This window comes from Hypoxylon fragiforme, assembly GCF_022984875.1.
Source record: "Hypoxylon fragiforme strain CBS 206.31 chromosome Unknown GGS25scaffold_3, whole genome shotgun sequence".
Taxonomy (NCBI): Eukaryota; Fungi; Ascomycota; class Sordariomycetes; order Xylariales; family Hypoxylaceae; genus Hypoxylon; species Hypoxylon fragiforme.
Window position 1 is genome coordinate 2,989,140 of NW_026054758.1, and position 27,870 is coordinate 3,017,009.

The window sequence follows — 27,870 nt, forward strand, 5'->3', positions numbered from 1 at the left end:
GGATATGTCCTCCGAATCGACTACAGAAAATTCTAGAAGCTTTTTCAGTATTGCACTCTAGCGGAACTAGTCAGATCAGCAACCAAATGTAACCATTTACTTCCATTCTAAGCTCGAGCCTCACGCTTGGCCTGCCTTTTTCTCCTCGGCCTGCTTGACTGATGGGAACGGATTGTATGAACCCCTATCAGCCTGCAGCTTCTGTAACTTCTCGACAACTTCGTCTAGTAGAACAGGTTTTCCCCGGTCTTGGGTTGACGTATCATCTCGATATCGTACGTTCACCTGGCGGCCTTTCATCTCCTCGTCTCCAACAACTGTATTTGGCAAACGACAGTACTATTAGCAAAATCATGGCTAAAAAAATAAAGAGAATGGGGGGAATGGGTCAAATACGCACCGAAGATGAAGTTGTACTGTGCCAATTGCGCGTTTCGTATCTTCTTAGGAAGCGTGTTTCCAGTAGTGTCTATATCAACGAAAATCCGTTGCTTCTTGAGCGCGTCTTTGACTTCCTGGGCGTATGGCACGAAACCCATGCCCACAGGGATGACTATGACCTGACGCGGGCTTAGCCAGAATGGCCACTTGCCGGCGAAGTGTTCAATAAGAATTCCTGGTGGAAGAGTAAGCAAACTGACGCCATATTTACATCATGTTACCTCTTACCCATGAATCTCTCTATGGAGCCGGCCATGGCACGATGGATAATAACCGGACGAGCACAGCCGGGACTTAGAGGCTTGATAACCCTTTCCCGTGGAGCGCTGCTGTCTCCAGCATGCGCATGGGCTGAGTGGTCATGCTTAGCATTGGCCTCCGCTGCTTTCGCGGCTTCTGCGGCTGCTGCTGCTTCTTCTTGTTTGGACTTGGCGACGGGCAGCTCATTTGTAACATATTCGAGACCAAAGTCTAGCAACAGTCAGTAATGTAATGAAGACTGGTACAAAGGGAGATACCATACTTTCAGGGCCCATGAAATCAAGCTGAATTGTAGCGCATTGCCATTCCTATAAGTCAAGGTCAGCATACCACTTCAGAGGAACAATGGCACTCTTTATTTGAAAGAATAAAATGGTAGACAAACCCGGTTCAAGCAGTCCAAAATCTTGATGTCGATCTGTTACAGAATTAGCAAATCTGCGGTAAACGTATATGGCGAGACCAATATATACCTTGGGTCCGTAAAAAGCGCCGTCGCCCTCATTTAGCGTCCATGATACACCGCCAGGGCCTGAAGCGAACTCGTTCAGTGCCTCCTTTAGCATGTCTTCGGCTTTGTCCCACGTTTCTTTCTGGCCCATGAACTTTTCGGGGCGGGTGGAGAGTTGAAGCTTAAAAGTGAACCCTAGTAGGCCATACATCTCTGAGAGAAAATCGAAGAGGTCCGAAATCTCGCTCGTGACCTGGTCGAGTCGACAGAAGATGTGTGAATCGTCCTGCTGGAATCGACGTACACGGGTTAGACCTGATAATGCTCCACTGGCCTCGTTTCGATGTAGAACGCCAAAGTCGGCAAGTCGCAAAGGTAGCTGGCTGTACACCCTGGGAGCATGGGCAAACATGAGGAAGTGGGCAGGGCAGTTCATGGGCTTCAGACCCCATTTCTCCTTTTCCAAGTCCATGACGAACATGTCTTCCTGGTAATATTCCCAGTGGCCACTTATCTTCCAGAGTTCCGAGTTGAATATGTTGGGGGTAATCACTGATAGATGAAGTCAGTTAGTTTACATAAATATGCCGACGATTTTGCTGCAAGACGAACCTTCCTGGTAGTCACGTTTGTGGTACTGATCTCGGAGGTAAGTGAGGAGCGTATTATAAATTCTGGTTCCGTGTGGCAAGAAAAATGCCGAGCCCGGGGAGAGTTCGTGGAACATGAAGAGCTCCTGCTCTCTGCCAAGCTTCCGGTGATCTCTCTTGGCTGCCTCCTCGAGGAATTTCTTGTGCTCAGCCATTTTTTTCTTATCTGGGAAAGATACTCCGTAAATACGCTGGAGAGAATCGTTTTCCTGCGAGCCCAACCAATATGATGCCGAGTTCTTCATGATGGAGAATGCTTCAATACGTCCAGTGTCAGGAACGTGTGGGCCACGGCACAAGTCAATCAGGGGGCCATTTCGATAGACAGTAGTGGAGGTGCCGTCGGGGATCTTGGTGGAGATGATGTGTTGCTTGTACTTGTTGTAACTGAACATATCTAGGAGATCCTGCTTGGTGATTTGAAGGCGTTCGAATCTCTGGCGATCCTTGACGATATCAGTAACGATGCGCTCTAAGGGTGCCCAGTCGGTCTGCTGGACAGCAGCACCACCGGGTAGAGCCATCTCATAGTAAAATCCATCATCTATCGGAGGACCAATGCAGAGGGAGCAGCCAAATCGCCTCTCGCAGGCCTCTCCGAGGATGTGGGCAGAGCTGTGCCAGAAGACGGTCCTTCCTTGCTCATCATCGAATGTGAGCAGCTCAAGTTTACAGCTCTGTTCAAGCGGTCGGTCTAGATCCCATAGCTTCTCCTTGTCCCCGTCCAGGCGAGCAACGATAGAACGTTTGTACAAGCTATTAGAAACACCCTTGGCAATATCGCCCGGGGTAGTCTCCCAACTAGTGCCGACCTTTACGGATCCATCAGGTAGAGTGATGGTAATATTCTCACGGGGCTTCTTAGCGATTTCCTCGTCGTATTTTGCCTTGAGGCGATCGAATAACTCTAGACGTGTTTTGAGGAAATCGGGAGGCGGATTCAACTCGATAGGGCCGGTGGCAGCATCGGCTGCGGCAGCTTTGGATTTCTTATCTTTCTTGGCAGGCTTAGGGCCGCCAACAACGACCTTTTTCACCTCACCGGGAGCAGCTTCGGCCATCTTTGTCGGGCCCTGTTTCTCGGGGCTAAGGGAAATCGCGAGTCGAGAATTGTAGTTTTTGTGTTGGCAGAATTACGAGCTAGAGATGCTTGCCGTGTGAGTAACTCTAGCAAAGAATGGGTGAGGAGGGTAGGCATTACCTTGAGAAAAGTAGTAGGTGGGGTGGTGGGGTTACTTTACTTGCATACATACATGTACCTCGATAGGCCAGGCTGTTTTACTACCCCGCTACAGAGGTATACATAACTACACCCGATTACATAATACTATGTATGCCACTTTATATTTTCCGGCGTAAGATGTAAACCACTCTTTTCTATTTCCTACAGATACAGGCTGTCTTACTTACCTACAATGCCTCAGCTTGAGACTTGCAATTTAGTTCTACATAAGGGGCTTCCTTAATTCCTATTACACCGTTTCTAAACCGTTTGTTAGGCTTGCCGTGCGAAAAGCGTTTTAGTTATCCCATAGTGGTGTTTAATATTCATTTAGAATTTGGTTTTTAACGTTTATCATGTTTATCTACTATGTAGCCTTACCAAGATCGTTCTGGCTCCTCCACTTAATAAAGTAAACTTGCAAATGGCACGGCGTACTGCCATGTGCATGCAACTTGGGAACTATTGGGAATAGCCTATGCATTGCCATGTGTGGCTGCTGTGACTGATGTAGTATGTACTTATGCCATAATGGTTCCTTTTTAGCGTAAAGCTAGAAAACGCTAAAATGTTTCTTTTCATTGTCTTAGAATTCAACGTGACCTAAATGGCTAAAGTTGTTCCAGTTCTTCATTATTTCAACCAAATCTAGATCTGAATTTTCAGGTTCACCTTGTTAACCTCTAACGTGCTGGGAAGTATATATTCAAACCGCAAGCTCGTCACTGCCCGTGAGCTCACTCTTCACCTTGCACATACTTGCACGTCCAAGCATCTTTCGGTCGCTAGGGATTATAAACATCTCATCTCATCTCACCTCTTGCTACACAAGCTGAGTGCTTGGTAGTACTATCTATGTACATATATATTATCTAACATTTGATCCTAGTACAAGTACATACACTGTCATACAGTATATACACCAGTGACCTAGGCTATATTCAGCCACAACAGCGCTACTACAACCACTACTACAAGCACACCACAAGGCAGCTCGACACGACATTGGACCCCGCGATTTCTCCCGATTGGACCTGTGGCGTGGCTGTTGATCGGTGCCACTGCATCAGTGTCATTCAATTGTCTTAAAACTTTTTTCTTTTTTTTTCTTGCTTGTGACGCTGCAGGCTCGAAAATTTTAAATAATCAGAGATTACAGCAGTGCCTCTCGTCTTCCCTTTCTTCCAGTCAACATGGGCGACATGGCGAACGAGATCAAGTTGCTCTCGGGCAATAGCCATCCGAGTTTGGCTAAATCCGTGGCTGATCGGTAAGTTGCTTTTTTTTTCCTTTTTTTCTTTTCTTTTTTTTTCAACTCTTCGACTTTCAAACAAACAAGAGCAATTGCGTTCGGCTATTCATGGCTCTTTTTGTAAAGTGTTCGGGTGACGAAATTGGAGTTGTCGGAGTCGGCCAAGAAGCAATTGAAAATGGATATTGGCTAACCATGAGCCATGTGCTACCTATAGACTTGGGATTGAGATCGCAAAGACGATGAGTTTGAACTATTCAAACCAGGAGACAAGCGTTACTGTTGGCGAATCAGTAAGAGATGAAGATGGTATGACATGGATCCATTTGCGCCAATTGATTTGACTCTGAGCTCATGCCTTCTCTAGTCTTCATCTTGCAATCCACTGCGCCAGGCGACATCAATGATGGCTTGATGGAGCTTTTGATCATGATTCACGCCTGCCGAACAGCTTCCGCCCGGCGCATTACCGCTGTCATCCCGAATTTCCCCTACGCGCGCCAGGACAAGAAGGACAAAAGTCGCGCACCCATCTCCGCCAAGCTTATCGCCAACATGTTGCAGACCGCCGGCTGCAATCATGTCATCACCATGGATCTTCACGCCTCGCAGATTCAAGGCTTTTTCAATGTCCCAGTCGATAACCTGTATGCCGAACCAAGTGTCCTACGATGGATCAGGGAGAATCTCGCCGGGCAGGAAACCGTGATCGTCAGTCCGGATGCTGGTGGTGCAAAGAGGTAGGTCTAGCCGTCAAGCGCGAGCTGTGGAAGGAATCGAGAGAAGAAATTCTGACACATTCCAATAGGGCTACGTCTATAGCGGATCGCCTCGACCGTGGCTTTGCACTCATCCACAAGGAGCGCCCCCGACCCAATGTCGTGGGCAGGATGGTACTTGTCGGCGACGTAGTAGACAAGGTTGCGATCCTCGTAGATGATATGGCTGATACCTGCGGCACATTAGCGTAAGCATTCATCCCCTTCCCCTCCCAAAGTGCAAAATCTGGTATTAATACAATCTATAGCAAAGCTGCAGCCACCGTTAAAAACCACGGTGCGCGCGAAGTCATCGCTGTAGTTACGCACGGCATTTTGAGTGGGGATGCTATCAACACCCTCAACAATAGCTGTCTTAGCCAGATCGTGGTCACAAATACCGTACCTCTCGGCGACAAGGTCCAACGGTGTAAGAAGCTGAGGGTGATCGACGTAAGCCCTACGATAGCCGAAGCTATCCGGCGAACTCACAACGGAGAGAGCGTGAGGTATGTTGCTATCACCTCTTGCCTACTCATTCTATTTATACCCCCTCGAATTCTACATTACATTGCTAACTTGCTTCCAGCTTCTTGTTCACCCACGCTCCGCTATAACATACATACATACATGCATTTACGTTTGCTAGCATGTAAATACTGGGGAGACCAGACAAAGATAGCCGGTGTAATCACGCGTACTGGAAATACAAAGCGTTTTAGAGAATGGGATGGGATTGGGCTGGGCTTTTGCCCCCCTTCCCCTTTTTTTCTTTTTTCTTTTCTGTCTTAAACTTGGGAGTTAAACTTTGCATTGGGAAATGAGTTCTGCGAAGAAACGAGACACCGTAGAGGATAAAACGAGGTCATATAAGCATGGTGCTATTTTACTTATACCTTACTTACTGCATTTACCCCCTGGACATAACGAGAATTACATCTGCATATCCCTCTAGGTACAATTATGGCATAGGTCATGGCGAAATGGAAAGAGAACAAAATTGGGTTTGGGAGGCAATATCATGGAACGTCACAATAGAAACCGCATCCTCAGCTGGGGTGCAATTATGAAGACTACCGTCACTTTATCACTATAAAAGAAAAAAAACTTGAAATTATGGGAATCTTGATCTCATTTTTTGGGCTCCGGGAATATACTCATGATGCTTGGAATTATCTAGGACCAGCCACCTATCATCCCTCGAAACCGTTCCGTGATTTATGCCCAATGCAAGAACCAGAAGACACCGACCCAACGCCTGGAGGTATTTACTTGCGCATAGAGCTTGCTCGGCGCTTGCGGGCATCGGCCTTGTGAGCGCGGGCCTCGGCCACACGCTTGGCGAGGACCTGAGCATACTCGTTCTGTATTATTCATCGTTAGTACACTATTAGAAAAGGGGGGATCATAAATAGATATATGAAGAGGTAAACATACTGCCTCGTCCTTGACCTTCTCGGACTGTCGTCGCTTGAGCGCAATGCGGTGGCGCTTGTGCTGGAGACGCTGGGGGGTAACCAGTCTCTGGATCTTGGGGGCCTTGGTGTAAGGCTTCTTGCCCTCCGTCTTGGGCTGGACCTCACGTCGAATGACGTACTTGCGGACCTATATCACAAAAACCCACTGTATTAGCCATCTTTGGGTTGTTCCCATTGTATATTGTATATTCCTCTCAGACTCTACTCAGTGGTATTCATTGCAAGGGATTCTTCTCTCTCATCCCGCAGAAGCAACGACCGAGTAGGTGATGACGAATGAAGGGTTACTTACATCGTCATCCTTGCTGAGACCAAAGAATCGGCGGATCTTGGTAGCACGCTTGGGGCCGAGGCGCTTGGGGTGAACGACGTCGGTTAAGCCGGGGAGCTCGTTGTCGCCTTGCTTAACGATCGATAGGGCGAGAACGGAAAGATCCATGCCGACGATGCAGCCACGGACTGACTTTCGCTTGCGCTCACCGGTACGACGGGGACGGTAGCAGGAGTGACCTTCGGCGAGTAGGAGACGGACACGGGTAGGGTGCATGACACCCTGCTTCATCGGGAAACCTTGCTTGTCGTTGCCACCGGTGATGCGGAAGATGTAGCCCTTGAACTCGTCTCCAAGGTTGTCGCCAGGAACTTCAGCGCCCATCTAGCAGTAATAAATAAGTTAGTGTTTCCATTTCTTCCCATCATTGAATATGGAAAAGGCATCGTAGCGATTGATTGATATTGGATTCGCAGCAAGATGGAAAGGGAAAAGTCGAAAACGTACGCGCTTCTCCATGAAGTCTCGGAGCTTTCGCTCATCTTCGATCTCAATCAACTTCTGACTGCCATTGGCAGGGTAAGAGATGTTCAACTTCATCTCGGCGGTGGTTGTCGCGGTCGGCCGTTGTTGTGTTGTTGGAATGAAGTCGAGTCGTAAAAGCACACACGAAAGAAAAAAGAAGGTTAAAAAAATATGGGATTGGTAGATTAAAGTTGATTGTGCGATTTCTTCGCCTAATCCAAATTTTCCGTTTTCCTGCAGTGGGAAGAGCAGGGTGGGGAATACGCTAGGGCTTTAGAAGCACGAGCCAACTTTCTACATTAGCGTCTAGTACGGCTGACTAAGTAACCGAAGATATTCCGCCCACGCGTCTCAACGCGAACTTGAGGTCCACTCTTTATATTAGTACCAGGAATAGATCTATGTAATAGATCTATGTACATAGTTAAGTACTAGGTACTTTTCTCTCCTCTTAACACCGCCAGCATTACCTCAACTCTACGAGGATGCTCAAGTTGGACACATGTTAAGATGGCTTCTTCTGTCCAACTACATCCAAGGAACCTCAACCCTGGAGCTACTGTCTCAAATCCCCTTCCTCAATTGATTCAAACACCTGCTGGCTTGGCACTCCTCGAGCTTCAAGGCAGTATCAACTTCCCTGAGACTGGGGACAATGATGAGGGGAATCCTAAGGAAATCGATATTGGGCATCTTACATTTCCGGAGTACAACTTTAATACACCAGATCCTTCCAATACTTCCTGGATGAATCGAATTCATCTCTACGTGGGTGAACATCAGAGACTCACAGGAGAAGTCAAGAAATTACCCAAGGCTATGGCTATCATCAGAAAGCGGGCTAAGCCTGACGAAGACATCGACATGGCTGACGATCAATCTAAAGTTACGATAGAGGATCTAGAGATCGTCGAAATCGTTAAATATAAGCTCGTGTTTTCTTCCCGCCCAGAGCCCGTGACAACTGTCTGAGAACGTGTCAGCGCTTCTTGAGAAACAACCTCCATTGATGGTCTCTACACGGAAAATATATTGAATTCCGAGCTTCGGCCATGGATGACCCCAGCAGTTAGGTGTATGCCCTGTATGGTTACCAGACGTCTTGACTGTGAAGCTTGAGATGCTCATGAGCATGAAGCTGTGCTTAAACACTCAGGAGTGGATCTTCATGGGTTACTGAGGATCTCTGCTGCTCACTGGAAGAGGGGCACAGTTGATTTGAGAGAAGGCCAAAGGTATTGTGCCCATCTATGCTTCATAGGAACTCTATTGTCATGTGCCAACATGATTCTACGAGGCTACCACCCTGGTAAATCGCGGAGGGAAGAACATTCTTCTGATAATCCATTCCACAGTATCAGAGATTTGTCAACGATAGGAGGAGATGAAGGGATTTTATTACGACAGGATAAATATACCCGATTGTTCAAAAGACATATCACAGCTTATGACTTCTCGGCGTGTTTGCCCCCCCTATTAGGCATATAAAACAAGCCTGTCTGTTACATCTAGCAATTCTTCTGATACCTATGATTGGTTCATATCCGTACCTTTGAGAGGGAAATATTGATAGTGTAATGAACTTTTGAGTATGTTGAGTCAGGCACGTTAGCTGTCTGAGGACAATTGATAAACTTGCGACTTTGACGTATAATAAATCATCACAATAGTACTTAAGTCTGGAACAATGAAGTCTGGTGATTTCAATCATTGATGTTGGGTATGGCAAGATGACGTCATCTAGCGACAAGTCTTAGCACAGGCTGCACAGTACATACCTACCTAGTAGGTATCTGATTATGGTACTGTCTCCCACCGCCTTAATTCTGCCATTCCGAGACCCACCTACTTTGGATGTCCATCACAAGCCGAACACTCATCTCGTCTTAACCACTTTCCAACATAATCTTACAATTTCGACCATCCAAACAGCTTCACTTTCCAACACCTTTTCGCAAGCTGTCATTGGGAAATCATACGACGCGCCTTGGAAAGTCATCTCGATACAAATCTTGATCGAGGTCATTTATCAGGTAAGCTGCAATTGCTCTTTCACCCTTCAATGTCATCTCGAGCCTTCGAAACCGCATCGAGGCTTCATCATTTTGCGTGAATCTCTTGATCACAGTCATTCGAGTCCGACACGCTACACTACTACGCGCCGAGTAGCCGCGAGGCTCTGACCACGCTAAAATTTCAACGCGAATTCAATTCCATCTCAAATCCGCAACCGTCATCTGAATTCCTCTAACCTACTTCTTTAGAACTGCTACCTCACCAATTCATCTAATTGCTACAAAAGTTCATCGGTACTCAAACAATAAAGAACTCTACTCAAAATAATATTCGCCTATAAACATATATTCCTACTTCACGGTCTCCCTATCGAGATTTATTAAACACTTCAACAACTTCTATCTACTTCTCGACTATCAGGAAACTCCGTCATCAACCGACATCACGCAACAATGTCTAGCCTTCCGATCGAGAACGAGCAGGCTGCTCCTGCGGCCTCGCAACAGAACGAAGAGGAGATCCCTCAACCAATGGAACCTAAGATGCCTTCTCGCAAAGACACATCTTTGAAGGAGTTTTTGACCAAGATGGACGACTACGCGCCAATCGTGAGTAGACCGCGGTTACTCGACTAGCTATATCAGACGTACTAACTATACAGATTCCTGACGCGGTAACCAACTACTACATGACCAAATCCGGTCTTCCCCCGCCGCCTCAGACCGATCCCCGCCTCGCGCGTCTCATCGCCTTAGCCGTACAGAAGTTCGTCGCCGACATTGCCGCCGACGCCTATCAGTACAGTCGCATCCGAGCAAGCAACACCAGTGCCAACAACCCAATGGGTAATCTCGGCGCCGCAGCTGGGCTCCAGATCCCAGGCCAAACGCAAGCCGGTGCGAAAGACCAAGGACGCGGTGGTCCACTGGGCATCCAAAGAGCAGGCTATGGCGGCGGAGGCCAAGGCGGTAGCCAGAACCGAACGGTCCTAACTATGGAGGACCTCGGCATGGCTGTCGGAGAATACGGTGTCAACGTCAAGCGTAGCGAGTTCTACAGATGAGCTCATGTATGTCACAAGAAGACTACGTAATACGACTCTTGCCTTACTGACGTAAACCTATTTAGGCACCTAACGAACGATCTCAGCATCATCGACAAGCCAAAGCCAGAATCCATCGCGATATTGGTACAGCTTCCGGCTATAGTCAGATATGCAAAAATGGAGATCACTGTACAACATTGAGAACGACAAGCACTTGAGAAATGACGGAATACTTGCCTACAGAACCTCACCTATAGGGAAAGGGAGTTGCATCTGGGAACAAAGGGCATTGGCGTTTAGGAATTGGAATTTCATTTTCAGGTATTGAGCTTTGTTGCGCCGGGGCGCGCATAGCTTAACAAGACGTCTTGCCCTGTACAAAGATTGGATGGCAGACGTCTCGCACAAGTTGCACATGGATAGATGTTCATAAATATACATCCCTTTCCATGTCATACTAATATTTTTTTTCTTCTTTTTGAATTCGTGGTAATACGTAAATGTACACAACTGGTGATCGCCATGAATCTTATTCTGTAATTGCCGTGAACGCCCGGAAGGTATTGTGTGCGCCCATTAACACCATGCCTTCTTTTCTCTAAGCAGCTCGTGACCAGATAAAAGGTTTCCTCGTTCTGTATATAAGACAGAAAGCACCAAAATTAGTATTTTCTTTTTAAACAAAACGAGCGAAAACACTCCCCAACTATAAGATAAACAGAAATTGGTGAGAGGGGGGGCTTCAAAAACGTACGTGGCGAACTCGCCGAGCTTGTGCCCGACCATGTCCTCGGTGATGTCGACGTCGATGTAGGACTTGCCGTTGTAGACCTGGAAGCGCAGGCCGACGAAGCTGGGGAGCACGGTGGCGGCGCGGGCTTGTGTGCGGATGGGCTTGACGGTTTGGCCGGGGGCGGGGCGGATGATGGGGAGACTGTGGCTGTTAGGATTCTTTTATTCTTGCGCATTGGGGGGGAGAAGGGGGAAGGGGGAAGGGAAAGGAAGGGTATTGGTAGTTATTCTCTTACGGGACGATGTGAGGACCTGTTGCGCGCTGGTTAGTACAGTACGTCTTGAACGACTAACATATGTAGGTAGCTATGTAGAAGGGCAATTGGGAATTGGGAGGGAGGTAAGAGGACGAGGACGTACCCTTCCACACCGATCGGCCTTTTAGGAGGCACCTTGTCGGCTGCATTTTATTTGGTTTTTTGGTTTATGAAGCTGGTGGGATGAAAGCTCGTCGCATCAAAATTCGAGGTTTCAATAATTATGTATGTATTACATACTACGTAGGGTACTTGGGTACGTAAATGTTTTCTTTATCGATAAGAACTGAACAGTACGAGGTGACTTATTCACAATTTCACAGTATAACTAACTAGTTAAATATATGTGGATATAGTTATGCATACATATGGATGTCACACTGTTACGACCATACCAAACCCCCTTTATACTACCCTAACCTATGTAGGTATGTAGCAAAAGCAAACCTGGGAATAATAACACCGGGTTAGAGAACCGAAATCACACCCGTCACTATTCCATCTCAGAGGCCTTGTCCGTCTACCCCGTTTCTAACCCATGGCTTCGTTTCATACCAGAACCCCCCCCCTCCCTCCTGGTGAATATCCATCGCCACGCGGAGAGACAACGACGTACGTTAACGTGATTCTAATATATATGCGGAGAGCTAGGCCCCGCCCCCCTGGAAGCAGCAACGAAAGCTCAGGGGCAACTGTTTTGATAAATGCATAGTTAGGTACTAGGTAGTGGGCAAATACAACGTGTAGTTACAGTAGCTCGATTTCATAAATGCCATCGGCGAGTCATGACGAAGAAAAAGAAAAGAGCATCTACTCTTGACAAGGAGCGTGTGCGGCCATACACCTGAATCGCAATTTGTGACATGCGATACCTGAATGTATGTATGCTAGAAGCCACCACCAAAATAGTAGTTGGTATACTGCCCACACTTACATAACAATGGGGGCAATTATATGCCTGTACCTATTAATATGAGCCTCAACGACCCCCCCCCCCCCCCATCCCCCATTTTCCCCCTTGTATTTCCACAGATCTACGATCCCCTCGCATTAATTAAGGTACTCATGCTTGCGTTCTCTTTTGCGTGGGGCGGAGCGTCGGCTTCCGTCCCGAAGGTATAAGACCATGAATAACCATCCCATCCATCCCACATCCTTCTTCACGACGGATCCAAGAAGTCCTGTCTCGTCCATAAACCAACGTCGAGCATCTTCTTCGCGGTAGGTAGGTAGTCTAGACCATCATCATCATCATCATCATCATCATCATGAGGTTCCTCGATCTTCTCGCCACCGCCGCCGCCGTTTCTGCCGCGACGGTCCCCACTAAGGCCCGGAAGCGCGCCAGCGCCTTCGACTTCGTCGGCGTGTCCGAGTCCGGAGCTGAGTTCGGCAACACTGCTCTCCCCGGACAGCTTGGCAAGGACTACACATGGCCAGACCATAATGCCATCTCTGTAAGTCGGCTAACGCGTATTCCCCCCTTTTCGGAAATGTCCAACCGCTGACTTCAGAGAACAGACCTTGATCCAGAAGGGATTCAACACTTTCCGGATTCCCATCATGATGTTAGTTTGTTTTTGTTTGGTTTTTTTTTTTTTTTTTTTTTTTTTTTTGGGGGGGGGGGGGTTTCACGCGATGATGGGCCTATATACCATAAGTTGCTAAACCAGGGTGTCTACCTAGGGAGCGCTTCGTCCCTGACAAGTTGACGGGCACCGTCAACGAGACCTACGCTGTCGGCCTTGACGATGTGAGTTTCAAAACCCCAGAAGCATACAACGAATATCATACTGACCAAGAAACCCCCAGATCGTCAAGTTCGTCACTGGCGAGTTAGTTTCCATCCCATCCCATCCCTTACATCTTTCCAAGTGCAGCTGCTCACCACTCACACAAACAGGGGCGCCTACGCCGTCATCGACCCGCACAACTTCGGGCGCTACTACAGCAACATCATCACCGACGTGTCCGGGTTCGGCGCCTGGTGGACGACGGTGGCGAAGCGGTACGCCGCCAACGACAAGGTCATCTTCGACACCAACAACGAGTTCCACGACGAGGACAACGCCCTCGTCGGCCAGCTGAACCAGGCCGCCATCGACGCCATCCGCGCCGCCGGCGCCACCTCCCAGTACATCTTCGTCGAGGGCAACTCCTGGACCGGCGCTTGGCACTGGGTTAGTCTTCTTCCTGGCTATATATAATGCCTGCGAATCGCAACTAACCAATACTCACCGTATAGACCTCCAGCGGCACCGCCGAGGCCATGGGCAAGTTGACGGATCCTCAGGATAAGATCGTCTACGAGATGGTATGTTTGCCTACTTACCCCTTTCCCCCCATCTTCTCCCCTTTCCTCGCCCCCCCCCCCCCCCCTCTTCTTCTTTCCCCTACTAACCCCTCCCCATAGCACCAATACCTCGACACCGACGGCTCCGGCACCAGCGAGTCCTGCGTGTCCGGCACCATCGGCTCCGAGCGCCTCTCCGCCGCCACCGCCTGGCTCAAGGCCAACAACAAGAAAGGCCTCATCGGCGAGACGGCAGGCGGCGCCAACGCGCAGTGCATCCAGGCTTTGCAGGGGATGCTGTCCCACATGCGCGACAACGCGGACGTGTGGACGGGGTGGCTGTGGTGGGGCGCGGGCCCCTGGTGGGCCGACTACATGTACTCGATCGAGCCGCCGAGCGGGTCGGCGTTCACCAAGGTGTTGCCGTCGCTTGCGGACTTCATCTAGGAGGGGGCTTAGCTAGGTAGGTAGGTAGGTTGGTTGGCCGGAAAGGATTAAGCAGTGTGTAGGGATATGGGGAAATAAGGGGGAGATTGATTCAAGTCTAGGTACCTAGTTAGGCTGAACTAAATTAGTAATTGTATCACTCATGCGTCCTGACTCCTTAGACTCCTTACGAGTATTCAAGTGCACACCGGCCTCCATACCTGCATCATGATATGCCTACCTACCTACATACCAGGGCCCCTATAACTCTAAGACGAAGAAAAATATGGCAAAGTGTATGCATCAAGTGGTAAGCTAAAGAGAAGAAAGAGGGTAGATTTAATTAAGTCACGTAAAGAAACGTCAGGTACTATAAACCTTCTGATTTCTTTTCCTATGTAGAGCAACTAACTAGGTACTATCATCGCATGAGCTCTATTCTACACTACACATGCTATCGCGAGGAATTAATGGCAAAACCTCAAGCAGACTAGAAAGTAGGCTAACGTCAATGGCCTGCACTCCATCAACGCAGCTCTCTTCCTAGAGTCTATATGTCGAGTGCCGCATGCCGAATGGTAAATTAAATTTACCAACGCCTCCTTCCTGTGCCTCTCCCCTTCCTGTCTTCTTCATGTATAGAACAATGTTTTCATGTCTGCGTGGTATATTAAATACGGCCGTCTTTCCATGTTCCCCGAACCTCTTGACGGTGACCCCAATGAATTGTCATTATCTAAGCGAACCCGAAGTAATCGCTTCCAGTCGTGATGGCCTTGATGACTTGTCGACGCATAATATCGTAGCTCTCGTATTCGGGGAGGTCAAGCTCTGCGTTGATTATCAGTAAATTGACTTCATTTGTAACACCTGGATCGGAGTACTTACGGTTAAAACAGGTATGGGAGCTTGGTAGCCGGTCTTTGTTTCCATAGTCACGATGGATGTTGAATCGGTTTACACCGTTCATGCCCTCGAGCTCCTTGAAGCCGTTCAGAGGTACCTTGCTGGTACCCGTTACAAACTGGAGAAGTTTGGCTCGCTCCTCTTTATCAAAAGATCGCACTGCTCGCCAAAACCATTGGATCTGAGGGGATGATGGCGTATAGTTATGGTACTCGGTGTTGCTCTTCCAGTCATCAATATCAACATCCGGCAGACCTGAGATCAACAGCTCTAACTCCTGCTCATTAAAGATGGAGATAAGTTCGGCTGGGATGATCTCGTGGAAGCCTATCTAGAGATTAGCACTGATTCTAACAACAGCTGGGGTGGGTGGTTTCGTCGAATCTTACCTTTTAAGAAGTGCTCCATCTGCTCCTTGACTGAAGTGAGAAGTTTGTGCTCGACGACAAGGCGGACATAATCGTGCTTGTTCTCCTCCGTGACCGGTACGTTGCGACCATTCTCGACGAGGTCGTGGATCCGGGTAACACCAAATTCATCATCCTCAACCGAGAACGATTCAGTGATGATATCAGTGATGTCGTTGCTCAACATCCAGGAGAGGGATTTGTAGTAGTCTGGGTCAAAGGACTCCATGTCCTTGACCGAGACTGGTTTGCCCAGAATTCGCTTGTAGACGGCACGGCTAAAGTAGCAATCGAGTAGACGTCCTTCGTATAGAGCTTTGCCGATGATACGCCCGATAAACTTGAAGAACATGAGATGCTCGTCGTTGATACCACTAAGCTTGTTAGGGTGGAATGTCGTCCGATCACTGGAAACTGGAACGAATAAAGCATAGTTGGCGTCAAACATCTGTCGTGCGAGAACCTGGAACCATTCTCTCGTCACACCACCAGCATCCACGCCTTCTTCGCCATGGAATCTGATGCTGAGCTTGCCAAACTTCATCTCTTCGCCCGTCTTGAAGTACAGCGATTTGAATGAGTCATGGAAAACATGCTCTCGGCGGACCTGCAGCTGCAATAGCGGATGTGGTCGCTGACTGGGGTGTTGTTTGTTATGAACGCTACGGTTGAACCAGTTGCGTTTATTGTCGAATTCTAGCACCTTCGGGTTCTTGACGAGATGTGAAAAGGTGCCTTTCATAAGTGATGGATTGTTGCGCACAAGTTCGTTGAGAATCCGGCGATGCTCTTCCGTGAAAGTGAAGAAGAGCCCAGCCAGGTGTGACTCTGGCTGGGGGCTCGAAAGCACCATATCCTTGCTGGCCTGGGTTTGGGAAGTCGTCTCATTCTGCGAGGTGTCCTTGCAAACAACCATCAGAGCTTCGATCAGGGGAAGCAGAATGGTGGCTACGTTCAGTAAGCTTTCGCGTTGGCGAATCGCGCTTAGACAAGCACTGAGCTTCTCCCACAATGCATTGAAGGTTGAGTTGCGGTACAGAGTAGCGAGCAGATCCTGTTTCTTAACCTCGTCGGAATCAGAGTTTTCAGTTACATCTGGCTTCTTTTGGGCAAACAAATGGTCCAGAGCAGTCAGGACTCGCAAAAGTTTGTTCTGGTCAGAAGCGCCAGGAGAAAACTTGGCCAAGGCGACCCCTTGAATCTCTGTACCCGACGCAGCGTTCTGGATGTGTGGTAGCAATTCGTCTAGATGGACAACAATCTTCTCACTCAAAAGCTGGGCTTGACGAGCAAGCTCTTCGCCAAAGACCAGCATCGCGCCGGGAATTACAGAGAGGTTCTTGATAGTCGAGAGAGTTTCCTTGAAAGTCTTGGAGCTGCACTCACGCGCCACAAATATTTTGATAATGAGAGTCAAGTTGTGGGTTGGAATGACGGGCGGATGCATTTGCTTCATTCGTTTCAGTATTGCCTGCTTCTCAAAAGCCTTAGAGGATTCGGCCTCGGCAGTCGATGTGCCAGACGGTCCGTTCTCTGGCACTTCGCCATGGCCACCCACAGATTGTCCGGCTGGCTGTTCTGATGCACCCACATCTCCGCTTTGTGTAGTGTCCGTGTTGTTAGTCGCTGGGGCGGTAGAATCTGCTGGCACGGCTACTCCCGAAGCTTCAGTGGTGTCCGTAGGTTTTGCATCAAGATTCTTGATGGCTTCTGCTGCCTCCTTCTGCTTACGATCTAGGTATAACAGTGGGCCCGTCACTCGGCTCAACAATTGAGAAAGGCTGTCCATGATGGAGGAGCTTTCCATGACCAGATCGCGATCAAGGAGGGCGAGTAAAGAGTTGATAGCATACTTATTCGCCTTCACATCTTTGCCTTTGCCTTTACGACTGAGAGTACGCTTAATAGCTGTGTTGCTGACTCCATCGTGCTCAGTAAGGAAAAGGGAAGGTACGTGAACGTTCTGATCCGCAAGGTAGCAGAGTAGGTCAAGACATTGTTGAACGATCAAAAGCGGGGACGTCTCCGAATTGGTTTGGACGGTGTTGCTGTTACCGATGTTGGTGGACGCGCGCTTGAGCGTTTGAGGGGTTTGCGTCTTGGCCTCCACGTCTTTAGGTTGCTTCGCTTTGATAGAAAGTGAGGCGAAACTCCGTTCGACGGCATCCACATCAGTTGAGCCCTCCTGTAAGATCTTGAGCAGATTGCTGACAACCTCAAATCGAGTTTGTCGGTTCTCACAAACATCCTTGAAAAGGTATTTCAAAGAAGTCTCGAGAGACCCGCCCTTCATATTGATGAACATTAGGCGAAGCAGAGTATAAACGCCGGGCTTGTCTAACATTTGCACAACTGTCTTTCTGTGAGGTTTATCCCCATCGGTAGTCCCGCCGCCGATCTGAGTGGTCTCTCGCGGCCGGCTAGTACCAGAAGACGCTCTATCATGGTGTGGGATAGGATTAGAAGCTCTGACTAGTCTTCGTGCTTCGGCAGCTAAATCAGGGGGTAAAGAGTCGATTATATCTTCACCTTGGTCCATCAGAACTTGCTCGCGAAGCGCCGGTGGGAATGTCATCAATATGCTCGCGGGATCCATATCTTGAGGCTCGGCTGTCTGGCCGGGAATGGCCGTCTGGCGTCGCATTTCGTCACGATCTCGCCGGCGCTGTTCCGCTCGCTCTTGTTGAACGATCTCTATACGGAGCTCATCGGGTAAAGCATCTAAGAATTCTTGGAACACTTCTGTCTGTTCTCCCGTGCCTCCAGGCGCTTCTCGAGCTTGCGCCCTGCGCGTGCTGACTGTTTGGGCAATGACTTCCTCTCTGAATTCTTCCGGGAGTGCTTCCAGGTAGTCGGGATCAATTCCAAGCTCGGTAACATCAACCTCCTCACCTCTAATCGTCGTAAAGGCACGTGGTTGGGCGATGGTCGGCTCGTCCTCTGTTGGAAATGTCGCTGTATTGCTTGACTCTATTCCTTCCATAGCCTCTGGTTCTGTACGATCACCATCTTCGCCCTCACGGCCGACAGTCGGTTGTGCTTGAGCTCGTGCAGCCGATTCAGCGGCTGCTCGTTCACGCTCTTCAGCCTCCTGCTTCTCGCGAGCTGCTCTTTCTTCGGCTTCTTTGGCCTCTCTTGCTTTTCGTTCTTCGTCTTCGCGCTTCTTGCGTTCTTCCTCTTGCTGCCGTTGGCGCTCCGCCTCCTTAGCTTTCACCTCCTGCTCATGTTTGATAGCGGGTGGGACAAGGTGGAAGAGAATTGCTGGGATAAGGCGATGAGATTTCTCCGAATGTTGCGCTCCGAAAATCATTTTGACCTCTTCCGTCCACCGAGACACTGTAGATCTTGTAATGAATGTGGTAGTCTGAGAAGGCTCTTGATATGTGTCCCTACGGCTATCAGAACGAGACTCGCGCACGTGAGGGCCGAATGGGAAGTGCACATCATGAACATCTCCACGAGGTCCCTGTGTTATTTGAAAGTGAAACGCGTGTCCAGTGCGGCTGACCGATGTTGGAAGCGATGCTACAAGGTCATTAATAAGGGACATCGGAGTGTCAATATGGGGGGGGCCGAATAAACCACCGTAGAATCCCAATCGGACTAGACCACCAAGGTGAGAAGGGCGAGGAGATCCGTCTCTACCAGCATCATTGCCCCGACGAAGAAGAGGATTCAACCCGTCCTCATTAGCAGCATGTTGTGGATCATGTCGGCTACCCCGTACAAAGCCTCGTGGGTCTAAACGATCGTTAGCCTGCATGCCTATACTTCGAGAAGCATTAATGCAAATTAAGATGCATTATAGCCTTGTAGGTTGGAAGTTGAAAAATCTTGAATACAACAAGGAGACTTAACATACCAACGTAATTATTCATAGGATCTCCTCGGGTTCCCATCATGAACGGGAGAGGAGGGAAGGGAGTACGAGTGCCATGTCGTTGTCGGTGATGATGACCGAGAATGGCTCCATGCGGTTCTACCACAAGAGTATCCCAGCCTAGGCCAGGGGCTGCAATATCACGAGGCGGCGCGTCGTCTTAGAAAAAGGGAAAATAATGTCAGTACTTCGTAATTTCTCACTCTTGGTAAAATGGAGTAAAAGAGGGAGTGATAGCTTACTGGGGAAATCATCCTCATATGCGTATTCATCATCCATGTCCTCGTCATCTTCATCCTCTGATTTCTTGTTAGTATGAGGGGAGGGTTTGGATGTCTCTGATACTCACCATCCTCGTCTTCATCCTCCAAGTAGTGCTCATTGAGACCGTTAAGGTCATCGGGAGGCTCAAAATCTTCCTCTTCAATGGCACGCATTATGTGTCCGAGTCTGTCTAAACCGTCGACTTCGTCCAGATCATGGAGGTCTTGGGCTTCCGCTAGATCTTGAGCTTCTGCTTCGTAGTCAATTTCTTCTCCGTCATCATCCTCCTCTTCGTCGTCTGTCTCGCTTTCCCAACCTGAGACTCCGTCATCTTCAAGTGGGTTCCCTTCGTCGTCAACGATTTCAATACGGTCTTCTGTCTCATCCATGTCATCGGAATCGATTTCATCGTCACTTCCGTCCTCGTCATCGTCATCCTCCATATCATCATCTTCGTCGTCATCTTCCATTGTGACTTCGATAACGCCATGATCTCCCGATAACCCTTCAATGGGACCCATTCCTTCTAGGTCCTCATCTTCGTCATTTTCACTGACGTCTTCTTCACGATCTTCGGACCCGTATCCCATGTCATCATCATATTCATCGTCATACATCTCCTCGTCATCATCTAGATGTGTTAGCTCTATCTCATGCGAAGGAAAGGATACAGGCCTCATACCGTCTTCCGAATTTTCTGAATAGTCACCGTCTCTATCTCTTCCAGGCTCCAGCATACCGAGGGCCGAATTTCGATAGAGATCCGGGGTATCCTCTCGGTCATCGCCGATATCTGAAAGAGAACTTGCTGAGAACGTCTCCTCCTCCACGTTCTCTTGGGTCGGGGTAATAGCTATGATATTGGAGTGGCTTAGATGAATAGCGGTGCTGGTCAAGGTTCGCAGTACGCGGAGAATGTACTTAATAGTTCTCTTTACGGGAGGGAAGGCGAGATCGATATCCGCAATGGAGGCTGTGAGAGCCGCAAGATACCCTTTCTCATACATGAGGCGCCGAATTTGAGCCTGTGTCCTCTCAAAGGGGTCATGGCCCGCGCGAGGTGGTAATGCTGAGTTCTTATCTGTCTCTCCCATCATCAGATGCATGATCTCTGCGAGGGCTAGCATTCTGGCGTATCTGGCGTCGAACGTCTCGTTGGATGTAGCTGCATCCTTGTATGATCTAAGAATCGTGTCGAGGACGAATTTTCGCACGAACAACAAGTCAGGTTCATCGTCGTATTCGTACTTGTCTCGGCTCGGCTCAATAGGCTTTTCGCCCGTCTTGCTCACAAGAGCCACCAAGAGATTCTGTGTTTGAAGAGAAGTAGCGAACTTCTTTTTGCTCAGCACCGTATCAGTAGAACCATCCATATGGCTCGGATATAATAAATCGTTGAGGAGATAGTTCAACACGCTGGATCGAGGTTTAACAGGGGTATTGGCAAAAAGAGGCGCGCTTCTCTTGAAGTTGATAAACTCGACCTTGGTGCGATTGTAGCTCTGGAGAAGCTCAGTGAGACAATACAAGAGGAAACAGCGGTAGATGAAGATTGGGTGCTCGTCGGGTTTGAATGAAAATTTGCCCTTCTTTTCTTTAGTGTCAGTCGTGCGGCCTTCGGCTTCAGCAGCGCCACCAGAAGTAGATGCAGATCCTTGATCGCCAGGCTTCTTCGGGTCTTTCGTCATCTGCAATGGATCTTTATCGTCCACTTCCTTGTAGTTGAGCAGCTCACAAAGAAGGAAGTGTACGACGCCATCAGGGTTCTCCAGTACAGGGCGTTTGGTATCCTGCGAGTGTGGTTTAGAAGTATCTGTCATCTGCTTGTCTTCACCCTCAGTAGATGGCTTGACATCCTGGATAGTTAGATCTTCCGTAGCTCGGACAGTTGGTGCGACATCATCTTTGGAGGCATCAGGTTTGGGTTCTTTCAAGACTAAAGAGGATCGTCCAATGCTGCTCTCCGTGAAGGTGTATCGATTGATTTTGACCATCTCTTCCGTAACTTCAATAAATAGCTTAGGGTCTCGAAGTGCGATATGGGAGAAAGTTCTGATAAATGTTGAAGTGTCGGGAGGCCGCACACTGCGGTTCGTGGTAAAGTAAGCCTTGATTTCACTTCTCATAAATTGCTTAATAACCTCGTCATCTTCTATAATATGCCGGAGGATGGTCAGGATATGAGAAGTGATTTGAGTTTCATTCAATCGAATTGATCCGGCGCCAGAAAGCTGCTTGGCAGTGACGAACAGCCTCTGGAGGTTTTTCTTTTCCCCTACTTGTCGCGCAATAGTACGATCACGAGTCAATATGACCAATATTCGTAGAACTGATACTGCTAGGGATTCCTCTTTCCCTATGCGTGGCAAAATCTCTAGTACCGAGTTGAGAAGTGTATCTCGGCGATCCTTTCCTACGTTTAGATCCTTGTCCTCCCATTGCAACTTTTCGATCGGGTCGGTTTCTGATGTGGGGGCTTTCCACTTGATATCTCCAGGTTGCTCGTCGTCGCTGAGAAGAATCTCGAAAACAAGCAAGACGTAAGGTATCCATGGTGCAAGTTCCTCTGTGGATTGAGATGGCAAAACATCAAGAAACCGCAGGAAATCACCTACGTTTTCCTTCAGAGTGCTAACGGTTGCTCGGAAGAAGCTCTTGTCTTGGAGAAGCAAGGATAGAAGATGGGCATAAGCTGCAATGCTTCGCCCGTTGGATATCAGATCGTCGCCCGATGCAAAGGACATTAGAGCATTAGTCAAGGTTTCTCCAATCTCTTGTCGTGCGGTCGAGTCGTCGTTGGGCGTTCTTAGCACAATCGAGATCAAGTCCGATACTTCGTGGGTAGAATCAGGATGTGCTCTTATGACATCAAGACACCTGTCAATGAGATTCAGACGTAACTTTGTGCGCTCTTCATCAAGGTCCTCTCTGGCTACATGCTTCGCAAGCTCTGCTTCTGTGCTTGCTCCAGTTGAGGGACCCTGGGCAGGAGTGGTTGACGAGGATGCGGCAGCGTTGTCTTCCCCGGGGATAAGTGGAGGGACAGGAGTATCTCGACCATTGCCATTCGAGATGGTTGTGCCTTCCTGAAGCTCGCCAAGAATATCATCTTCCAGGAGGCCAGATGGTATTTCGGGAGGCATGTCTAGAACCATAAGATCGTCCTCGGCAGAGGCTTGTGCGCCAATTTCCGCTGGGGGGGCCGGAGGGGCACGCTCATTTTCTACATTGGTGGGTAGATCTTCTTCTGGTATAGGATTCCGAGTACCAGCGATGCCTGACTTGTGCACTTTGCAGTACTCGCAAGCTAACTGTCGACTACCATTGGCTCTATAAATACCTTCGTGAGTAAGATCATCCTCGCAAGGAACTTCGTTGGCGACTTCTTTCATTACATCCTCGACGGTTGTCCAAGAAAACCGAAGGTACGTAGGCTGAAGATAAGCCGGTGGTGCATTCTACAATAGTCAGTTTTCAGAAATACGGCAAAAAGGAAGAGTTAGAGACGAACCTTATCGGCCCGTTTGTAGGCGTTGCTTTCACAGTCGGCAAACGAGATAGCTTTCAATATCCCAATGATCTTGGCAAGAATGTGAGCCGACCCCTTTTCCACTAACGGAGAATCCCAAAGCTCTCTCATCACGGGCAGTATAGCCATACGTAACTCAATGATTAAGTTTGGGGCAACTTGTGAATCGGTTCGACGATCGCTGGTACCAGGCGGGAGAATGTTGATCTGAGTTACGGACTCCGTGATGATCTTACCATTGACTATTAGGGAGTACAGGTCGAGGATCTTTTTCATGCCAATGACCGCCAATCGTGACATAGATGATTCTTCGCCGTCCTTCTTCTCCTTGCAGATCTCATTTTTAAAAGTGCCGAGCATCGTATTGAGCAGTTCCAGCCCACCATGTTTCTTGAAAGCAATCAGGACAGGCGCAATGACCTGGGTTGGGGATTGCCGGTCCGCGCGAGCTTTAAAAGTTAGTATCACTAATACCACAGACTAGGAACGACTTCACTTACTTTCTATTGCACGGTTGACAAGCATTTCATGGACTGCATGCAGCATGATGATCCAGTAGTGGAAGTCTTTGCTAGACTTTTCACGGTCAGGCAGCTCAAACTGCGTTAGGATGGTCTGGGCCAATTCTTCAGTCAGTCGTAGGTGATTTGCTCGTAGGTATTGGTCACGCTCGCGGCGAGGTAACAAGGCTTTCCCAAGGGTCTGGAAGAGTGGAAATGTGGCCGGCATGAGCGAATGCAATAGGAGACGGAGAGTCCTATAGTTTTGATAACGAGCACTTAATTGTTCACTCTTGGTGGGGCCATCATTGGTACTGGTAGCCTTGACGGTTGCAAGTTTCCATAGAGCAGTCGATGATAAAACATCCGGCAAGCTCGCATCCTCGGAGTCGGCGCCAACAGCATTACCGTTATTTGACGCAGAGCCGCTGTTTAACGGACCTTGTCTATCCACGAGCTGGCCTTGCTTTCTTGCTGACCAGTTCTCGGGGACACTGTTAGATATGGCCGCCTCTTCTAATATCACGGCGCGCAGGAGGGGGCCTAGGGATTTGATAAGGCGAGCATAATAATCAAAGACATTAACAGAATGCATTGTTACCGTCTGTGCTCGAGAAGAAAAGGGGAAGCATTGATAAAGGGTCTTTATGAGGGACTGGGCGTTCAGGAGTGCCTTGGCTGACTCGGTACCACGAGTAAGTCGTTCAATAACACCACTGTCAGTTTGGTTCGTCAAGCTCATGTCAGCTGCGAGGAACGGTGAAAAGTAGGACCCTGCCTCTTGAGCTTGGGTAACCGGCTGCAGCACATCGATTGCAGCCTGCGTTCGTTTCAATAAAGAAGGCAAGCCAATGATTGGCGCGGTCTCAATCAACTGGGAGACGACCGACTGTAGGTTTCGGGATGCTGGAGAATCTCCGAAATCGTGTGGTAGACTTGGTGACGTGCAAAGGTCCAGCAGTAGCTCTATACCGCCATTGTTAATCAGATTTGTCTTCAGATTATTATTGCTGATGTATTGAGACAGGAAGTTGGAGACTGCATAAACGTAGGGCGTGATAGAAGACGCATTAACCGTTAAGCTGTCCAAAGTTGGTTCAGTATCCTCTGCTTGCTGTGCGGTTGCATCCGTCATCTCAACGTCGGCATCGGCAGCAGCAGCAGGGATAGCCTTTTCCGGGCCTTTACCCTTATCCGCAGGGGCAAGTTTAGGCTCATTCAATAAGTCCTCGTTCGCGATCACATCCTGGCCTTTCGAATCTCTCACGAGAAGTTTGGCTCCCCACTGAGCATCTCTGGCTTTGACCCGGGCAAGATGAGCAACTCGGGCAATCATATCCAACACGGCATTTGCAATAGCCGGTCTAAGGGACGGGTGATGCCGAGCGAGTTCATCAAAATTGCCACCCACATTTTGAGCTACGTTCTCATCGGCTGCCATTACGCGAACGTGCTCAGGACTCTCGAATATCTCAAAGTAGCTATCGAAAGCGCGTGAGGAGACAACCATTTTCATACCGAGATTATTCAAAGATATCGCATTCAAGACAGTGGGCACGATTGTAATAGGTTCCGAGTTGGCTAAAATGCCACGAGCCAGCAGACCATCGCGGGGTGCTTCCAGCTCCTCCCGTGAGGGGGGATGAGAACGATTGTCAGGCTCAAGAAGGTCAGGTGCGGTACTATCCGAAGGCGATCCAGGGGCATCATCCCGGCTACCACTCTGGCAGGAGTCTGTCCCACTGGCCTGTCCCGTGGGCACGGGGCGACCTGTCAGGGCCTGGAGATAGCTTTGAACCAGTCCAGCCTCGGAGATGGCAGCAAAGCTGGTAGGATCGTTATTGAGAAAGTCACTCAGGATCACAACAGCATTGGTCCATACCAGAGAACCGAATTTGTTCATGTTCTCAATAATCTCGCGTATGCTGTGAAGTAGTGCAGATTTATCAACGAGGTTCCTCAATAGCCGATCGGTGTTACCACCAAAAGCAAAGGCATTGGACATTAAATGATGAATAAACTTCAGGAGAAACTTCAAGTTCTGTTGCTGGTAGAATGATATCTCGTAGTCGACAACCTGAGAACGATGGGTTATGGGTGTCCCTTTGCCCTCACCAGCCAGCTTCTTGGCAAGTTCAACTTCATGGGTAACTAAATTGGTGATGGCTTCAAGGCCGTCGGCATTGATCAATGTCTGGAATGAACTTTGGACGTTATACACGAGACTGTCTAAAAATCCTACCAAAGTGCCGTATGTACGTTCGGCTATGTTGGATCTGAGGTTCAGAATCTCGACCATGATGTCCAAAAGCCCGGCTGTGATGATCTCGGGCATGTTACGCGACGTATTATTATTAGCCATGGCCATTGTAATATGAAGCGTGAGCGAAAAAAGGTTGTCACGCCATTCATCCTCTTCACTCCACTGCTCTCCAGTGTCGTCCTCTTTCATCTCAGATACGGCCTTCCTAATGACGTAGAGCAACACACCGTGGTTCACGGTCGCATTCAATGCTGAGAAGATGTCGGGCAGTTTGTGATGGAATCCTGAGATGGCCTCTAGCAGTGATAATGAAATCGATTGTAAATCGATAGGCACCGACATGGCACCATCGGCCGCTGGATGAATCAGCTCCGCGAGCTGATACACAAGCTGAAACCGTCGCGGTTCATCATTATCCTGCCTTAGGACCTTCTCGATGAAGGTAGGTTCTATGTGAATGTACGCTAGGTTCTGGATAGCTAATAGGCGCGCCTTCAGTGCTTGCTGTCGAGATTCGGTAGATCCTATGAGAGCTTTGGCAACTCTGAGACGATTGAGATATTCGTATCTCGTCTCTTTCGGTACATCTGTTGGCGCTCCGGCGAGAAGTTCATATATCGATGTCGAGGACACCGCCGCGTGAGATACTTCGAGAGATTTCTGGCCCGGGGGGCTGCTTTCGTCCCGTCCTACAGCTGGGGACCGAGAGGCGGAGGTCGGGCTCTCCTCTGATGCGCCTTGACGGTTTGCGCGAGGAGTAGTCTGTGCGGTAGTTGATGTGCTGCTTCGTCTCAAAGGGGTTGGTGTCGAAGGTACATTCGAGGTACTGCCCCGATCTGGTAGAAACTGGGGTGCCGCCCCCTGCGAACTATCTAATGTAGGATAATAGGTAAGTTTAACATCGCCCCAGCCGTTCCAGCGCGCTTGCGAAGCCGCGCTGTCGCTAGAATCGTCTTTGGCGAGCGTGCATAAGTCATTCGCATACATGGTGGCTACATTCTTGGGGGTACCTCCTGGGGCCTTCTCTTTGCTCTTACTAGGGGTTGTAAGAAGAGTAGACTCGGTCGGCTTGGAGAGAGGCGTCTTGATGAAAGGTTGAGCAAGTTGCTGTACACGATCAAGATCTATATTGTAATGATTCGAGAGTAAAGTCGTGTGCACCTGTCGGGTGGTCATCCCGTGGATACGTTTCACCGAAGCCTGATAGCGCTGAGCCAACTCTACACCAACGCGGAGGGTGGCGCATATGATGGTAAAGTCCGTACTGTTTAGAAGGTCGTTCAGATGAGAACTGCTGGCATATATACTGCGGTTACCACAGTGATCCAGTAGCATTTGTGTAAACTTTAGGATGGCTACGATGAGGTGTACGTCGCCATCTTTGCCGTAGCCTAGCTCCGAAAGTTTGACCAACTCACTCGATGGCTCTCCATCTCCACCAAAGGGGCCAGATCCCAGCAGCACCTCACAGCCAAAATCTCGAGTTTGGGGTCCCTCGTTCAATTTGTAGATAGAGCAGAACGATTCCAAGAGCTCGTCAAATCGATTCAGTAGTGGTATCCAATGATACAGGTCGCCTCTCGGGAAAGGCCATCGTGAAGGGAATGCGGCAAGGGTTTTGGGTAGAAGAGGTAAAGGTGTAGAGGACGCCTTATCGACGAACTCCTGAAGCCAAGGAGACTGGGAAGAAGCGAATTAGCTAATTACAACATCAAGGTTAAAATAATATAGGTACACTTACCAGAGTCTCCTTGTGCTTAGACTGTATGGTCTTCGTTATCTTTCCCATGGTCAAGGCCGGGGCGGCAGAGCCGCAAAGAATATGTCAGCTCCCCCTCCACTACCAAGGTTCAGGCGAACCGGTGACGACAACTTGACTCGCCGCGCGGGAGCGTCCAAAACAGCTTTGGACAGCTCCTCTGGTTATAATGTCTCGAGGTTGCTTCTTGGTCACACGAAGTGTGTGAAATGACGAAATCCAGC

General features: G+C 48.9%; 8 protein-coding genes across 8 annotated transcripts; 4 read left to right on the forward strand and 4 right to left on the reverse strand.

Moving 5' to 3' along the window:
• Nucleotides 1-107: 107 nt before the first annotated feature.
• GGS25DRAFT_513540 (threonyl-tRNA synthetase) lies at nucleotides 108-2,864 on the reverse strand (the record flags this gene model as incomplete). Its single annotated transcript, XM_049262894.1, has 8 exons — nucleotides 108-135; nucleotides 170-317; nucleotides 401-616; nucleotides 670-912; nucleotides 965-1,010; nucleotides 1,088-1,120; nucleotides 1,176-1,705; nucleotides 1,766-2,864. 8 exons carry the CDS (start codon nucleotides 2,862-2,864, stop codon nucleotides 108-110), a joined length of 2,343 nt encoding a protein of 780 aa, XP_049119235.1.
• A 767-nt stretch (nucleotides 2,865-3,631) lies between these two features.
• On the forward strand, nucleotides 3,632-6,133 carry GGS25DRAFT_482841 (ribose-phosphate pyrophosphokinase 3). The gene is made up of 7 exons (XM_049260297.1): nucleotides 3,632-3,756; nucleotides 3,915-4,295; nucleotides 4,495-4,586; nucleotides 4,645-5,017; nucleotides 5,086-5,244; nucleotides 5,305-5,544; nucleotides 5,625-6,133. Exons 2-7 carry the CDS (start codon nucleotides 4,219-4,221, stop codon nucleotides 5,650-5,652), a joined length of 969 nt encoding a protein of 322 aa, XP_049119236.1. The 5' UTR covers nucleotides 3,632-3,756; nucleotides 3,915-4,218; the 3' UTR covers nucleotides 5,653-6,133.
• Nucleotides 6,134-7,549, reverse strand: GGS25DRAFT_482844 (ribosomal protein S6e). The gene is made up of 4 exons (XM_049260298.1): nucleotides 7,292-7,549; nucleotides 6,806-7,168; nucleotides 6,473-6,640; nucleotides 6,134-6,399 (listed from the first exon to the last, which is right to left on the reverse strand). Exons 1-4 carry the CDS (start codon nucleotides 7,382-7,384, stop codon nucleotides 6,304-6,306), a joined length of 720 nt encoding a protein of 239 aa, XP_049119237.1. The 5' UTR covers nucleotides 7,385-7,549; the 3' UTR covers nucleotides 6,134-6,303.
• Nucleotides 7,550-7,697: 148 nt separating this feature from the next.
• On the forward strand, nucleotides 7,698-8,993 carry GGS25DRAFT_482847 (uncharacterized protein). Its single transcript, XM_049260299.1, has one exon. The coding sequence runs from the start codon at nucleotides 7,820-7,822 to the stop codon at nucleotides 8,279-8,281; it is 462 nt and encodes a 153-aa protein (XP_049119238.1). The 5' UTR covers nucleotides 7,698-7,819; the 3' UTR covers nucleotides 8,282-8,993.
• Nucleotides 8,994-9,777: 784 nt separating this feature from the next.
• Nucleotides 9,778-10,388, forward strand: GGS25DRAFT_519777 (transcription initiation factor IID, TAF10 subunit; the record flags this gene model as incomplete). Its single annotated transcript, XM_049263771.1, has 2 exons — nucleotides 9,778-9,933; nucleotides 9,987-10,388. The coding sequence occupies 2 exons, from the start codon at nucleotides 9,778-9,780 to the stop codon at nucleotides 10,386-10,388; spliced, it is 558 nt and encodes a 185-aa protein (XP_049119239.1).
• A 290-nt stretch (nucleotides 10,389-10,678) lies between these two features.
• Nucleotides 10,679-11,642, reverse strand: GGS25DRAFT_197703 (ribosomal protein S19/S15). Its single transcript, XM_049256767.1, has 4 exons — nucleotides 11,523-11,642; nucleotides 11,399-11,414; nucleotides 11,125-11,304; nucleotides 10,679-11,005 (listed from the first exon to the last, which is right to left on the reverse strand). The coding sequence occupies exons 1-4, from the start codon at nucleotides 11,566-11,568 to the stop codon at nucleotides 10,969-10,971; spliced, it is 279 nt and encodes a 92-aa protein (XP_049119240.1). The 5' UTR covers nucleotides 11,569-11,642; the 3' UTR covers nucleotides 10,679-10,968.
• Nucleotides 11,643-12,422: 780 nt separating this feature from the next.
• Nucleotides 12,423-14,391, forward strand: GGS25DRAFT_482853 (glycoside hydrolase family 5 protein). Its single transcript, XM_049260300.1, has 7 exons — nucleotides 12,423-12,876; nucleotides 12,941-12,987; nucleotides 13,106-13,172; nucleotides 13,232-13,254; nucleotides 13,323-13,599; nucleotides 13,665-13,733; nucleotides 13,833-14,391. Exons 1-7 carry the CDS (start codon nucleotides 12,688-12,690, stop codon nucleotides 14,157-14,159), a joined length of 999 nt encoding a protein of 332 aa, XP_049119241.1. The 5' UTR covers nucleotides 12,423-12,687; the 3' UTR covers nucleotides 14,160-14,391.
• Nucleotides 14,392-14,874: 483 nt separating this feature from the next.
• GGS25DRAFT_519780 (uncharacterized protein) lies at nucleotides 14,875-27,676 on the reverse strand (the record flags this gene model as incomplete). Its single annotated transcript, XM_049263772.1, has 10 exons — nucleotides 14,875-14,969; nucleotides 15,027-15,371; nucleotides 15,434-19,192; nucleotides 19,314-19,490; nucleotides 19,574-19,630; nucleotides 19,681-20,226; nucleotides 20,278-23,053; nucleotides 23,107-23,573; nucleotides 23,625-27,567; nucleotides 27,629-27,676. The coding sequence occupies 10 exons, from the start codon at nucleotides 27,674-27,676 to the stop codon at nucleotides 14,875-14,877; spliced, it is 12,213 nt and encodes a 4,070-aa protein (XP_049119242.1).
• Between the last annotated feature and the right edge of the window lie 194 nt (nucleotides 27,677-27,870).

What these genes read in the sequence shown, in the direction of transcription:
- GGS25DRAFT_482841 (XM_049260297.1), top strand. Translation starts at nt 4,219, where the DNA reads ATGGGCGACATGGCGAACGAGATCAAGTTGCTCTCGGGCAATAGCCAT. An exon ending in GATGCTGGTGGTGCAAAGAG is followed by an intron (nt 5,018 to 5,085) that starts GTAGGTCTAGCC and finishes ACATTCCAATAG; the next exon opens with GGCTACGTCTATAGCGGATC. An exon ending in GATACCTGCGGCACATTAGC is followed by an intron (nt 5,245 to 5,304) that starts GTAAGCATTCAT and finishes TACAATCTATAG; the next exon opens with CAAAGCTGCAGCCACCGTTA.
- GGS25DRAFT_482844 (XM_049260298.1), bottom strand. Translation starts at nt 7,384, where the DNA reads ATGAAGTTGAACATCTCTTACCCTGCCAATGGCAGTCAGAAGTTGATT. An exon ending in GAGACTTCATGGAGAAGCGC is followed by an intron (nt 7,169 to 7,291) that starts GTACGTTTTCGA and finishes TATTACTGCTAG; the next exon opens with ATGGGCGCTGAAGTTCCTGG. An exon ending in GTCTCAGCAAGGATGACGAT is followed by an intron (nt 6,641 to 6,805) that starts GTAAGTAACCCT and finishes TTTGTGATATAG; the next exon opens with GTCCGCAAGTACGTCATTCG.
- GGS25DRAFT_482847 (XM_049260299.1), top strand. Translation starts at nt 7,820, where the DNA reads ATGGCTTCTTCTGTCCAACTACATCCAAGGAACCTCAACCCTGGAGCT.
- GGS25DRAFT_197703 (XM_049256767.1), bottom strand. Translation starts at nt 11,568, where the DNA reads ATGCAGCCGACAAGGTGCCTCCTAAAAGGCCGATCGGTGTGGAAGG. An exon ending in AAGCTCGGCGAGTTCGCCAC is followed by an intron (nt 11,006 to 11,124) that starts GTACGTTTTTGA and finishes TCTTATATACAG; the next exon opens with AACGAGGAAACCTTTTATCT.
- GGS25DRAFT_482853 (XM_049260300.1), top strand. Translation starts at nt 12,688, where the DNA reads ATGAGGTTCCTCGATCTTCTCGCCACCGCCGCCGCCGTTTCTGCCGCG. An exon ending in GGACCGGCGCTTGGCACTGG is followed by an intron (nt 13,600 to 13,664) that starts GTTAGTCTTCTT and finishes CTCACCGTATAG; the next exon opens with ACCTCCAGCGGCACCGCCGA. An exon ending in ATAAGATCGTCTACGAGATG is followed by an intron (nt 13,734 to 13,832) that starts GTATGTTTGCCT and finishes CCCTCCCCATAG; the next exon opens with CACCAATACCTCGACACCGA.